Below are 15,271 nucleotides of genomic sequence, written 5' to 3' on the forward strand. Positions count from 1 at the left end.
TTTCCAGAATGGCACCAAGCCATGACAGCTGAGATCAAAGCTTTGGAATCCAATAACACATGGACTTTGGTTCCTCTTCCAATTGGTAAACAATGCATTGGCTGCAGGTGGGTGTACAAAGTGAAATTCAAGCTTGATGGCACTGTGGAACACACAAAGCTAGATTGGTAGCTAAGGGTTACACACAGCAAGCTGGTATTGATTTCTCGGATACTTTTTCTCCAGTAGCTAAACTTACTTTTCAGTTAGAGCCCTTTTGGCTGTTGCAGCTGCTAAAAACTGGCCAATCTTATAGCTTGATGTGGATAATGCCTTCTTGAATGGTGATCTATTTGAGGAAGTGTATATGGAACTTCCAAAAGGGTACACTTCAGTTGATAAAAACCTTGTCTGTAGGCTCAACAAATCCATTTATGACCTTAGACAAGCTTCTAGACAGTGGTTTTATAAACTCTCTACAACATTAATTGAGAATGGTTTCTCTCAATCAAAGAATGACTATTCTCTTTCTACCATTGGCAAAGGTGCTTCTCTGGTTGTTCTGTTAGTCTATGTAGATGACATTTTGCTTGCTGGCCCAAGTGCTACATGTGTTCACTCTGTTCAGGCCAAGCTTCAAGCCTTGTTCAAACTGAAGATCCTTGGTTCCTTACAATATTTTCTGGGCCTGCAAGTTGCAAAGTCCAGCAAGGGCATTGTTTTGACTCAGAGAAAATATGCCCTTTCTCTGTTAGAGGATACTGGTTTTCTTGGCTGCAAACCATCCTCTCTTCCAATGGATCCAAATTTAAAGCTCGACATGCTCAGTGGTGATTTGCTGCCCAATCCCTCAATGTACAGGTGCTTACTTGGTCGCCTCATGTACCTCACTATTTCAATGCCGGATATTACATTTGCTGTTAACAAGCAAAGCCAATGCATGCAGCATCCAAGAATACCTCATCTAAATGCTGTGCATCATCTCCTACAATATATCAAGGGCACTCCGGGTCAGGGTCTTCATTTTCCAGCCAGTAACTCCTTCAACTTATCTGCATATGCAGATGCTGATTGGGGAGGATGTTTGGACACACGCAGGTCGACATCTGGTTCATGTGTGTTTCTAGGAGATGCTTTAATATCATGGAAATCAAAAAAGCAAACCACTGTGTCTAAATCTTCAGCAGAGGCAGAATATCGAGCTCTTTCCTCAGTTCCCAGTGAAGTAATTTGGCTAAGACGATTGCTCCTGCACTTTGAGATTTCCATCCCATCTGCCATGCTTTTCTGTGATAGCAAATCTGCAATTTATCTAGCGTCTAATCCAGCTCACCATGAACGATCCAAACACATTGATATTGATTATCACTTCATTCGTGAGTTAGTGCAGTCCAACACCCTTAAGCTTGTTCATGTGAAATCCCAACATCAAGTTGCTGATATCTTCACAAAGCCCTTAATGCTTCTGGCTTTCTCTTCTTTTATCCGCAAGTTGGGACTCATTAACATTTACTCTCCAACTTAGAGGGGGGGTATTACAGCTGTATGCAGGAGATGGAGTTAGTTATTTTCTGTTAGAGGGTAGTTAGATTAGTTGGCAGTTAGTTAGAGCAGAGTTAGTTACTAAGCTTGTTAAGCTGGATATAAAGCACTGTGTACAATCTTGCATTCAATATACCATCAATAATATTTTGCAGATTCTCCTTGCTGCACAAAGCTTTCCATTAATATGTCTCCCCAACAAAGTAATGGCAGTGGATTGAAAAAGAATATGAATGAAAGACAAGATTCAACTTACTCTAAAAATGGCCCCTATCCACTCTATGATACCTCCAGATCAACATATTCATCCCCAGTAACGTCTATTTCTGGGACACGGCTTCAAGGTAAAATGGAAGAGCTTGGAAAGTTTCAAATGTCAGTGAGACAAAGTTGACAAGGAGTGTTAGTTCATCTAAAGATCTCTTGGGTGTAGCACAAGTAACCATTGATTTACTTCATGGTGAAGCAAAGATGTGGGAAGAAAATGCTAGAAAGCTGATGGTTGATGTGGAGAGACTGCGAAAGCATTTAAGCAAGAGGTCAGAGAATAAAAAAAGGACATGAAATGGACTTGTCAGTATCACGCAAAAGAGAGATGCGTTGAAGGAAGAAATTCAACGGCTAACCTCAATGGTGAAACAAAATGACAGCAGAAATCTTAAGTTCCAGATAGAAGAAGAGATGGATAATACAACAAGGGAGTTGCAAGATGAGATCAAGTATGAGAAAGGACTTAATTGTGACTTGGAGTTGAAGCTAAAGAAACAACAGTAGTCAAAGATTGATCTTGTTTCCATTCTCTAGAAACTACAGAAGATAAATGAAAAGCAGAAAATGGAGATGGCTGATCTATCAATGAATAGATTGCGGTTGCAAGATGCTGAAATTAATAGCCATGTGCTCGAAGACAGCGAGGAAGAGGATTTTAGTTTGAGCAAGGAAGTCCTACCACAGAAAATGAGAAAGGAGTTTGGTCATTCAGATGCTGATCTTGGTACTTATGGAAATGCAATAAGATGCCTGCATGAAGGGATTGAACTACAGGAATTCCGGAGCTCGGAGCTTGAGCACCAACTTATGCAGGAGAAACAAAAAAATATGGAAAGTACTATCCAGTTTCTGAAGAAAACTCTGGAAGAGAAAGATCAAGAGATGAAAACTGCAAGATGTTTTATGGCTCAAACATTAGAAGAAAATGAGGCTAAATGGAGGAATAGGCTGTCTGAGAAAGGGAAACAAATCATCAACTTTGAAAAGAAGTTATCTGTGGTGTTTATGCATTTGGCAATGAAATCTTAGCTTTAACAAAAAGGGTGCATGATGTTGAAGCTGAATTTTGTGAGAAGCATGGAGAGTCCAGAAAGGATCTGATCAACGTCACTGAAGTGTTCCTTGAGTTATATAAACAGCTGAAGCTTTTAGTAGAGAACCTGAGGGGTCTGGTGGGTCAAATGACATTAACCCAAAATGAGAGTTGTTTCAGTATATCAGAGCTCTCAAAAGATGCAGGTAAAATAGATTTGAAGGAATTGACCGAGGTAATCCTGTGTACCATTATCCTCTTGAAGAAGTCGCTTGAAACCGAAGCTACTTCCCTTGAGTATGACATTAATTCTCAAGATGAGTTGAACGGGAGAAGAATAAGAGATGATAATGTATTTCAGAATGAAGTAAGAGATTGCAGTCAGGAATTGAGAAATATACATGCAAAATTGTTATCTGATTTTCCACCACCGACTAAATATCAACAGGTTGAATCTGAGGAGACTAACAAGCTGAAATCTGGCAATATGCTGGGGAAGGAAAAATCATGTCCAAGGTATTCCAAGCTAGAACTTGAAGCTGAAGCTGCTTATCTGCAATCCGAAATTTCTTCAAATCATTCAACTGATTTTCCAAATGACATGAAGTTTCATGATTGGACAAAGGATTCCCAGACTCTAATGAGCAAACATGTTGTAAGGAATTTATCATTTGAAAGTTCTGATGATGAAGACAATGCTTTATTTGGACTAAAAGCAGAAAATGTACAGTTATCTGAAAAAATGCTTGGCTTAGAAGCTGAAATGAGACATTTGATTGAAGAAAAGGAGTCAACTCATTTGGCACTGGAGAATTCTGAAAATGTTGTCGAAAATCTCCAGGCTGAGATCAGGAGAATGGAAGCATTAAATGAGGCACAAAAGGTTGAGTTGAAAAGAAAGGAGGAGAGCATGCAGAAAAAATGGATAGAAGCTCAAGAGGAGTGCAGCTTTCTGAAAGTAGGCAACTTGGAATTACAAGCTACAAATGGAAAATTGATTGAAGAATCTAAAACTTTTCAAACAAATGATCAGTTAAGAATGCAAAACTTGGAGTTGCATTGCCAATGTACAGTTTTGGATTCTAAACTGGGGGAATCACAAATTGTATTTTCTGGTATGTTGAAACTAGTTGAAGAATTGGAATGCAAATTTACTTCAATGCTGGAAGAAATTGCTTTGAAAGAAAAAATCAGATGTAAAAGAAAGATTCTCTTCAACAAGAGAATGAAGAGTACAAGAACAAGGTAAGAGATCTTGAAGAAAAGCTGAAACAAAAGAAAGATGTAAAACAAGACCAATATGATGCAAAAGATCATTGTGATGGTCGTTGGTAAGCGTACCAAGTCGTCAAATAGTATTTGATAAATAAGAGTTATCTTTTCCACGAAAACTTGTGTAATACTTAACAAATATCACAAGTTTTTACTATCTAAACTAACAAATAAACAATGATGATTTGAACATAGCATTCAATAATAAAAATAAAGCAACCAAAGCTACAAATTATAATATTTTTTTGGGGATTTTTCATAAACACACAATAAAAATAATATAAATTTCAGATGACAAAGGTTATCGGGATTAAATTTCTCCAAACCAAACTCTCTTTAAGCTAAAACATGATATTCAACTTGTAATCCAATGTTAATATCGGTCATAGTTCAAAAGCGATATTTTAATTTCTAATTCATTAGGTGAAAAGACCTAAATTTCTCCATTAAATGTCAATCACATAAACATTTAACAAAGGAACTTGCTTTAAGCTCAATGGCCCAAAGATAATCATTACCCCTCATCCTATTCCTTGCAACAACGGAGGATTTAGCTACCCATCTCCATGAATAGCATTCAAAAGCAAGAAAAATGAAGGAATAATGGAAGAAAAGAGTTGGAAAAAAAGAATTTTTTTTAAAGGAAGTGTTTTTACAAAATAATGAAGCGTGTCCTAAAATGCACAAGGCAATCTATTTATAAATATCCAAAAATTTACACTTAAGTGAATGTCTGCTCAAACTAAAAAAGTCAAAAGTTATTTTACTAAAGTCAATTTTTTGGTGTAATTTTCTTTTTCATCTTTTCCAAAAGGAACTTTAATTTGGGCCCTCCAATCCCAATTTAAGCACATTTAAGTTGAAATCTTTACTTCATCTTCTTGAAGCAGCATCAAATCCAGTGAAATTCTTGCCACATCCCTTCCAATGTTACACACAACAAGAACGACATCCCAAGCTGGTCTATTCACTCTTTACTCTAAAACCACTCTCTTTGTTCATTGTTTTCTGTGCAAGACTACAAAGACCTTGAAATGTCACTGATTTTAACTTTTTTAATTTTGAAGACTATGATTCTAGGGATTTTCAAGTCAAAGAACCTTGTTTTCAGGTCTATGAAACTCCACTTGTTTGCAGGGGATACATATTCACTTTCTCCTTTTACACAGACAGATTTCTCAACCCTATTTGCCGCCGATTATGCCTTCATTATCTTGTTGAAATTTCTTGTCACCAACGCTTCAGAGCTAATCAGCAACAACTATTAGATAGAATTGACTTAAATATGTTTCGCACATCTATAATATATATTTTTCATATTTGTCATTAGTTTTATTTCATTAAATGACATCATTGCAAACTAATAATGTGTCACATAAGCAATTAAGATGTCACATCATCATTTAATAAACTTAAGTTAATTGAAAGTATCAAAAATTTAAAAATATCAATAAGTAAAATTAAAAAAAAAAAAATATATATATATATATATATATTAGATAATAAATTATTCCATGTATAAAAAACATATTTAAGATAATAGAATTTAACTACAATTTACAAAAATTCAATGACAATATCGAGTCTTTCCGGTCAATATCCTAACAAGAAAATAGTGTTATATTATTAAATAAGCACACGGGAAATTAGCTTTCGCTTAGCGGCTTAGGTAAGGTAGCAAGCAAATAACTTCGGATGTATACTAATTATCTTGAAGAGAGGTAAAATGTTATTGTACCGTTTAACTTAGGTTGTTCAAACACGTTTATTTGCCCACTTTTTGCATTAATTTACTTTAATAGAAAGCTTGTTAATGTTAAGTTCACGTTTGGGAATGTAATAAGTTAAACATAAAGCTATTGATTGCCGTAATCAATTGGCCTAAAGGCCAAGTAGAGTATATTAAATTTCAGGCAAACCCTTATTTCGAATCAACTGGAAGTCGATCAGCAAATCTTTTAAATTAACGAATTTGCCTACTTTCAGGAAGGAAAAAAAAAAAAGCAATGTAATACCTAATATATATCTGAATTTATCATACGTATTTGTTACAATTAGATTTTGTAAACTGTAAATCTCTCTAATATAATTCCTTTAGGAAAGATGATTGTAACATTAAAAAATATATTTTGGGTAAGCAGCTTGGATCTTTAGAGGGGGTGGTGCCAACCTAGTTGGGACTACACCCTCGATTGTATCAGCTGTCTCACCATTCATTTAAAAAATAAATAACCAATATCAATTAACCATTTAAAGAAACTAAAAACATACAAAATTGAAACACCGGTAATTTAAAGTCGTCAAAGCATCTGAGAATTATTTGAAAGTATGCACAGTATAAGAGAAAAAATAACCAGTTCCTATTTGCGATTACTTGAGGCAAAATGGTATAGATTGACAATCTCTCTTGTTTTGGGGAATTCAGTTTTTATTCATATACAACCTTGGAATTTTCAAAGAATTTTTTTTTCAAAGAATAATCAGGGAAACTATTTTATTTACGTAAGAATAATGAATCAACAGCGCCATCTGCTAATCCAATTATACAATTCGTGGAGTTCCATATATAATCAGAAAAACTAAGGCATCTACTGAACACTTATAAATAAGAACCTCGAGACCTTTAGAATAGAGATAAACTCCCTCAAGCCTTTTTTTCCTCTCCATGCCCTTTTAATTTCCTTTTTACAGTATGGAATATGCTCGGACCACCTCAACAATTGGTGCTCGGCATAAAGGACATTTACCACCACCACGAATTAACTCATTGGCACATTTTGAACAAGTGCACATGTGCCCACATCTGCAAGAAATTGCAATTTGCCGAAAGGAAGAAACAAAACCAGTGTTCAGAATAAGTAAACAGTATAAACTACAGATACCTGCATAAAATGTAGGGTTGTATTTTTTGTTCATCAACACAAATTATATATTTTATCATGTATAAGTACCTGTACAAAAGAGAATCGATATGGTTATCACAACAAACACAGCAAGTTCCTTTCTTCACATGCCCCCATTTAGACCCATCATCAGATGTCTCAGCACTCAATCCTACAATATAAATTAACATGTAATATGAATAACTGGAGATAAAGAAAGCTAAGCACAATGTGAATAACAGGAGATAAAGAACCATAAGCACAGATAATTAACATTAAAATAAATGCAACCAATACAGATGCACTATCGTCAAGAGGAAGAAGAAAAAAAACTCAGTAAAAAAACACATGGCTATAATGATAGAAGAGAAAAGAAATCACACCATTTTCACTACCTGAGCGGTTCAGAGCAGCAGATACTTCCTGTCTGACAGAGCGCTGCAACTCCAGTTGCATATCCATGCAGGCCTCCAACATCCTCTGCATGTGATTCATGCCTTGCTGAAGTCTTGCCATGTCTGATCTTAAATCATTCATTATCTCCCACTCCTGTTCCCAATCAGCAAACAAACCCAGAACTTCAAAAAGAATTTTAATAAAATACAGTATGAAAACTATTTAGGCAAAGAAAAAACTCCAGGAATAAAACGTAAAATAAGTTGACCTATTGTCAGAAAGGCATATCAAGAGTCAACACCTGAATGACAACAGAAATCTCAAATGATAAGTAGCCAAAGCTTTCAAAACTATTAGAATTTTTCATTTAACTAAAATTTTGTTAGATTCGGCTAAGAGTTACTTTTACTTGGACACCTTATTAGATATATTCGTCATCATTTAGCATGGTAGTAATCATCGCAAAATGTAATGGAAGAGACATGATTAACATCCTAAAGCCAATCAAATTTATTCGTCATCATTTAGCATGGTAGTAATCAACGCAAAATGTAATGGAAGAGACATGATTAACATCCTAAACCCAATCAAATTTATTAGTTTTCTAGCTTAAGGTGATAGCTTACTAGCTTAGTAGTGACTACAAAAGATCCTTGAAAGAAAAGCCTAAATTGGTTGCATGTAAAAGAATGACAGGAAGAAGCAACATAATACTATATTCTATGTGCCATTCCATAGGTAACTAAAAGTAAAATACATGTGCATAAAGAATTTAGATAAGAAAGATACATACAATTTCAGAACGATGCATGCTATGGCGAGACCATCCAGTTTGATGCAAATCCTGGTGCCACAGAGGTTGTGGCGGAGGTACTGGTGGAGAAGGCAACACCAGTGAAGGCCTGTTAATGGTTTCATGTTGACCCTCATCACGTTCCTCACCCTGCTGGTCTGGGTCCCGTTCAGGAGAGGCAGGAGTTGGTGTTGGCAAGTTCCGATGCAAATCCCAGTCAATTGGTGCACGACCTTGCCTTTCCACATATGACTGTATTAATTGGTCCAGACTATCACGGAAACCACTACGAAGAAGGTTAGAAACACTTCTCCTGAAACATGAATAAAAATCCATACAATAATAAGGCTTGGTGGCAAGAAGAAATGAAAGCCAATAAATGAAGTATCAACCATGTTCAGTACAATCTCGACGTATAAATGGCATACTCATTTTAGATTTTTGGAAATGTTAGATGTTTCTATAAAAAAAACAAGACACTCTTGGGAGAAACTCCTTTTATTTCCTTTTCTCAAACACCTGTTGACAGTGGGATAAATAAGCCAAACAGGCTGAAAGCCATCTGTGAGGCAAAGATTCAAAAGGAAAGAATTACCTGCTCAGAAGTTCTCTAAGCTCCATACTGTATACATTATCATCATCAGGTGGATGAAATCTATTGAATCTTCTTATGGGAACCCCACGGCGATTCCTCGAAGCTCCAGAAGGTCCTTCGGACCAATTACCAACAGTTTCCCTTGTGTTATCATCATGCCAAATTCTTTGAGCTTCCTGGGGATGAGGATCTTCCCCAGTTAAGTTTCTGGGAGGTTCCTGTGGCCAATCACTGACTGCCCTTCCATCTCTCGTCTGATCAAATGGACTCCGTTGCCAGTTTCCTCCCCCTTCTTCAGCAATTTGTTCCTGCCAATTCCCCCCTTGATTACTAGCTTCTTGCCAACTAATACTCTCACTTGTGCTACTCTCCAAAGTTCCTGTTCGATTAGGCAACTGACGCACATCAGTTTCCAGGCTCCTAATCTGCTGTTCATAGTTTTCTTGTTGGCCATCTACCAGACTGTTTGCTTGGCTCCCATCACCTCTTGTTTCACTCGCGTTACTATTTGATGTGGAATCAGGACTGGTGCCTGCTTGACCACGAACAATATTTTCTAATCTTGAACGAAACCCCTCCCTGAATTACATCATTTAAGTGTCAATGTATGACAACCAATTTGTAACTATGACAAGAGCAAATTGTACACAATATTTACCAACATACCATATTGGCATAGAAGCCTAATAATAAAAATATTTATTATAGATATATGTCACATAAAAATGTTAAAGGAAATAAAAGAAACAAGCCAAGCTAACACAAGCAGTATAGCCTTGTGTCTTATTGAACTGAAGAGCATAAATATATAGAGCTCGTAGAATATTAGTAACAAACTTATATGCAAAAACCAAAGTGCTGATGAACAGAAACAAATGAAATGAGGATTATGACAAATAATAAATATTTTATTTATAGTGCAACTTGGAACAGAAGAAACCTAATATAAGTATCCAACCATAAGAAAATTTCCATTGATGCATTGTCATTATGAACAAAAATGCCGTTAATATAGCAAAATAAATAAAGATTCATTTAAAACCATAGATAAACAAATAGCAAAAGAAACAATACTTCTCCCATTCATTATGAACAAAAATGCCATTTTATATTGCAAAATAAATATTCATTTAAAACCATCAATATACCCAAAAAAAATTATACTCCTCCCAATACCAAAACAAATTTCCCATGATAATGGGGCAAAATGAAAATCCACCATAGCACATTACTCAATATGCAAGGCATAGAGGCCATAAAAAATCCACCAATGTGCCTAAGTTACTACTCCTTGTCACAGATGTTAGAGCATCTCAACTACTTTATTTTATTTCTATACCAAAAGTTCCAATATAGTATTAGCAGTAGATGCACCCACAACGTGGATTTAAAAGAGAACACTCAATTTCTAGGATAGTATTTCAATCTTCTTTTGTATCTTGGAGAAGCCAAAAATAACAGTGTGAGGTGGGGTTCTGTTTTGTATCAGTTTAGACTCTAAAGAAAAAAGAAACAAAAAAAATTATAATTAGATTGAGCAAAAAATGGAGTGAGGGAAAAAACTTTTGAAAAAGTCTTGAATTGCATACCTTAAACCAGAGACCGTGTGCCGTTGTCTTAGCTGAACTAATTCACTTGCTGCCATAGACGGTGGCCTCTCATCTTCAACAGTTCTTTCATTTCGGAGGAATCTACCTCTGAGCAGTGACTGAAAAAGGTAATTTCGTATAAATAGTCAATTTACAAGAGGAGCAAGTATATAAGGTAAAAAAGGGAAAACAAACAATTACTGTCCACTTAAATATCTTCTAATCACGTGACTTACTAATTTAAAAAAAAAAAATATTTTAAAAAATAGGAATCAACTGAATAAATCAAATTGAAAAGGAAGCAATAGATTTCATAGAACAATGAAAGGAGATCTCTTATAATAAGCATATTATAAATAGAACCACAAATTGGACCATTATCCACTACAACAATTAACAGAACAAAAGGAATAAAATTTTGTTCTTCCTTCTTTTTATTATTCCCTTTTAGAAAAAGGTTTGGTAATCCAGAGCAAAAAAATAACTCTTGAATAATATTCTATAAATCCCATGCATCAGGCAAGAAAATAACCCAGCACATGTAGCAACCTTAAATATTGCAATTACTGGCCTCAAATTAAACTTTGAGTTCTTATACAATTTAGTTACTTCCATATTTAACTCAGGTTTTCTATTAAGTGAAGACACCATGATAAGAAGAACCATAAATTGCAAGAAAATTCTAATAGAGGACCTAACAAACCTGAATACGGTTGCGATGAGCAAAATCAGAAACAGCTCGGTGCTCCAACAAGCCCTGCAGCTCTCTTTGTCTTTCCCTTTCTATCCTCACAAGCAAATCAACTAGAGCCTGTCTTCCACGCAACCTTAACATGTCCCGCCGAACATGCTCTGGCTGACTCTCATCATTATCAGCTACTACATCGCGGGCTCGATCAGATTGAGCACCCTCACTTACTTGAGCATCCCTCCGGCTCCCACGCGAACTTCTCTGCTGGCTAATCATTTGCACCCATTCCCTGATATTTCTTACCCTCTCACGCTCCGTTTCTCCAAGCCATTCTGCTCTCCGGTTATTGTTTCTCTGACTCACATTAGATGAATGATCACTAATACCACTTTCCATCCATCCCTGAACAATCTGTCTAACTCTCTCCCTCTCAACTTCGCCAAGATCAGGAGATTGTTCCCTGCTAGACCCATTATGATCCCCATGTGCATTCCTTGATCCAATCTGATCATGTGACCAAGTACCATAATCAGTTTCACTTTCACTTGCATCCCCCAAACTCCCTTGGTTCTCACTGCCTCGACTATCAGACATGGTACTGGACACATTGGTATTAGAGTCAGAATTTCTCTGGTGCCGCAACCTTACCCTCATCCTTTCCCGCGCCCGGTTCAACAAATGCTCATCTTCCAACTCACGCCACATCTGCAGAATGGCAGACGCCTGAGTGCTCGGCCTCTCCACAGCCCCCTCCTGGCCAGAAGTTGGAGACTGCGAACCCCTCAGAAAAGAAGAATCCAGCATTGACACGGTATGCAACCCCGCAAGCGCCATCAACTCAGACTCTCGATTCCTCCTCTCTATAGTAGTTATCATCTCCTGTGCCTGCCGTGCAGCCCACCTGCTCAAAATCCTCGAATGCCGCCGGCGTGCAGCCGACGACTCAGCCAAATCATCCCCTTCAAGGTCAGACCTCCTTCTCCTCCGAACCAGCTGATCACCCTCGTCATCCTCATCATCCGGAGCACGAGACGAGCTACACGAAGCAAACGACATACAATCATCCAAGTGCCCACGCATAAACTCCTCCAGTCCAAGCTCAAACTCAGCATGGGCATCAGCAGGCTCAGGCTTCTGCTGTAGCGGCTGAAAATCTGTCATCCTCACAGAAAATTCCTTCTTCCTCTACCCTCCTCTCTCACCACTACACTATATGTATGTATCAACCCACCCACCCAAACCAACCTCTATCCCTGTATGTATCAACCCACGAAGCATAAATACACCTCAAACAAACTCCATTCCTAAGACTAACATAAATACAAAGCAGTTGCTAAGCCACCAGCATTTCAATCTCTCGGAAACCGAAAAGGAAAACGAAAAAGAAGAAGAAAAAGGGGAACCCCAATCTGAGAGTGAAGGCCATGGGGAAATAACAGGGGGGAAACAGAAAAAGGGTTTCCCTAATTAAATCCAAATTCAAAGCCCCACCACACATGCCACCTGATAAACGATACGAGTCAAAATCAACATTCACAACCACGAAAAATTCAGGTGCAAAAAACGAAAAAAAAAAAGAAGGAAAAATTCTCGAAATCAAGGGGAATTAAATCAAAATCGGGATCACCGAAAATGGGAGGGTGACGTGGAAATCAAAGCAGGGGGAAGAAGGGGCAGTGCACGTACCTGGGATGAAAAGGGGAAATGGAAACCCTAGATTTGGTGAGAATGGAGGAAAATTGAGAGAAGAATATGGTGAAAGAACTGAAATAGAACACAACACAACACAAACAGAAAAAGAAAGAGAGATGGTTGGAGCCTTGGATGGGACAATTTATAAATTATTATAGAGGAGAGAGAAAGAGAGAAAGAGAGAGTGGTGTGTGCCTAATCTAATCTTAACACCAAATTTGTGTTTTCCATTAACCATGTAATTATAAACAAAAACAAAAATACTTGTTTTAAAAAGTTTTGCTCCGCCTATATTTTTATTTACAAATAATTATGCTCATCATTTTTTTATATAAAAAAATTAGTAGGATTATAATATTGTCGGAAATTTTATCCATGAATAACAAGAAAGATCGGTTTTGCAAACGGTTTACTGGATTAGTTGAAAATTTTGTTTCATCATGATAAATAAACTATTTTGTAGTGTTTTATAATTTACTATTTTAAGTAGTGCTATCTACTATATGTTATTTTTATTTTATTTTAATATTGATTAGAAGTATTTTAAAATAAATAGTAAAATGTACAATACCTAAAAAATAAATGAAACTAAAGAATTTATCTTTAAATAAAAATGATAAAAGTTCAAAATTAATATAAAATTATCACGTAAACATGTTAAATAAATTAGTTTATAAAATTGTAACTATTAATTAAAAAAATCAGTTGTAGTTTATATTTTAAACTTTCAAGTAGCTTATCAATTATTTTTTTCAAATATAATTTTAAGATTTTAATGCATATATATTAATAGTGTAAAATAATAAATATTTTAAAATTTAATAAATTTATCGATGAATTGTGATCAATGACTTATAAATTTTTTATACTGTGAACATATAACCATTTTTTTCTAATTTTAATGCAATCTAACTATTATAGATTTGAATCTAATTTTTATTATAATTATAATAAATATATTCAAATATTATAATTTAATAATTTAATAATTTATATATCAGACATTTTTTAGGCAAAGCAAGGGTCACATATTCTTTCTTTTTTTTATATACACAAGGGTCACATGTTTTTTTTTTATATATATACATAAGGGTCACATATTCTAGTTTTTAAAATAATGTCTATATGTATATTTCTTTATATATAGTCATACATTTTTGTAAAAAATTATTTTAAATTAATAGCCTTTAGGAGGAATTTCTTTTCGTATATCGTTAAAATAATTAGAACTACTGTATCAGCATTTCTTTTTTTCTTACGAGAAATATAAAGATTTATAATAATGCTTAAAAGCTACTAGTTTGTTTATCATTGTTATTTTTATTCATATAGAGTACATGTCAATTCATCTTTCAAAATGAAATGAAATGAAATGAAATCGTTTTAACAGGAATGTGAATATCTTAAGTAAGAATCCACAAATCTTGATTTTAGGTTTACGTTCAACAGAATTTAAATTTCCTGCAATAAGTGAAAGCCACGAAAGTACTACGCTCCTCATTTTCCAGTTTGGCATTTCTACGTTAGTATAAAAAAAATAACAAAGAAAAAAATGGAAAGTGGAAATTTCTCTTGTTTAATTAAAGAAAAAACAGAGATTTTTTTGTCTCATTTTTTTGTATATAATGTCCGATTTCTTATTTTCTTTCTTCTTGATCAAAGGGGACTATATATATGCACTGATGAACAGTAACTTCTTGTTTCCTTCTGATGTATTTTAAAGGGAAATATTTCATGCACGACTAAACACTAACTCCTTCTACAATAATAATAAAAAAAATCATTATTTTCTTTTAGAAAAATATTTTTTAAAAAGTGGAATGATTTTAGGGGTATTTTATTTTTTATATAATCACTTTTTTATTTTATAATGTATGTTTTCTAAATTCTTATATTAAACCGTAAATAGTACTTTTTCCACGATTAAATTGATTTTATTTTTTAAAATTTTTCATCAATGTTAAATATGATAAATATTAACAGGACACTATTAAAATTATTTCCATTAATTAAATAAATTTTTTAAATTTGAAAATTGAACAAAAGCTTATAGGTTTTTATAATTTTATTTATATTTTTGTTTATGATTTAATATTTTACTTATATTCATAAATATCAAGTTATGTTTGGGAGGTTCTAATTTGTTTAAAAAAAACATATACTAACTCTTTGCGGTATACTCTGAGTCTGATGGGTTTCATCATTTCTCATCCTTTGACTCTTTCCTTTTAAAAAAACACTCTCCAAAATAAAGAAAAATATCACTAACTTGTGCAAAATAAATGGGTGAGCTTATTCAAATTTATTTTTTTAAAAAAAACATTTATTTATTGAAAAAAACATTTATTTTAATAAAATAAACAGTTTTTTATTTTCTTAGTATGTTTGTGTAAACTGTTTCTACTTAAAAAAATATTTTTGCATATTTTGAGAAGAAAATTTTATCTGTTTATTAAAAAGTATTTTTTCAAAAAAATGTTTATTTTATTTTATTTTTTAAGTTTAAAAATTAAATGAACATTGACCAGAGGAAGGTA

At 34.5% G+C, this 15,271-nt stretch overlaps 2 protein-coding genes across 3 annotated transcripts; one reads left to right on the plus strand and one right to left on the minus strand.

Moving 5' to 3' along the window:
• The first annotated feature begins 346 nt into the window (after positions 1-346).
• LOC114402162 (uncharacterized mitochondrial protein AtMg00810-like) lies at positions 347-1,504 on the plus strand. Its single transcript, XM_028364669.1, has one exon. The coding sequence runs from the start codon at positions 347-349 to the stop codon at positions 1,502-1,504; it is 1,158 nt and encodes a 385-aa protein (XP_028220470.1).
• A 4,966-nt stretch (positions 1,505-6,470) lies between these two features.
• LOC114402892 lies at positions 6,471-12,862 on the minus strand. Of its 2 annotated transcripts, none has more exons than XM_028365578.1 (8): positions 12,729-12,862; positions 11,055-12,545; positions 10,352-10,470; positions 8,763-9,341; positions 8,168-8,480; positions 7,362-7,527; positions 7,048-7,150; positions 6,471-6,899 (listed from the first exon to the last, which is right to left on the minus strand). In XM_028365578.1, the coding sequence occupies exons 2-8, from the start codon at positions 12,201-12,203 to the stop codon at positions 6,782-6,784; spliced, it is 2,547 nt and encodes an 848-aa protein (XP_028221379.1). In that variant the 5' UTR covers positions 12,204-12,545; positions 12,729-12,862; the 3' UTR covers positions 6,471-6,781. The 2 variants fall into 2 exon arrangements, with proteins under 2 accessions (XP_028221379.1, XP_028221380.1); XM_028365579.1 differs by having other exon boundaries at positions 7,374-7,527; positions 12,729-12,861.
• Between the last annotated feature and the right edge of the window lie 2,409 nt (positions 12,863-15,271).

The sequence above is a fragment of the Glycine soja genome, chromosome 20 (assembly GCF_004193775.1).
Source record: "Glycine soja cultivar W05 chromosome 20, ASM419377v2, whole genome shotgun sequence".
NCBI classification, from domain to species: Eukaryota; Viridiplantae; Streptophyta; class Magnoliopsida; order Fabales; family Fabaceae; genus Glycine; species Glycine soja.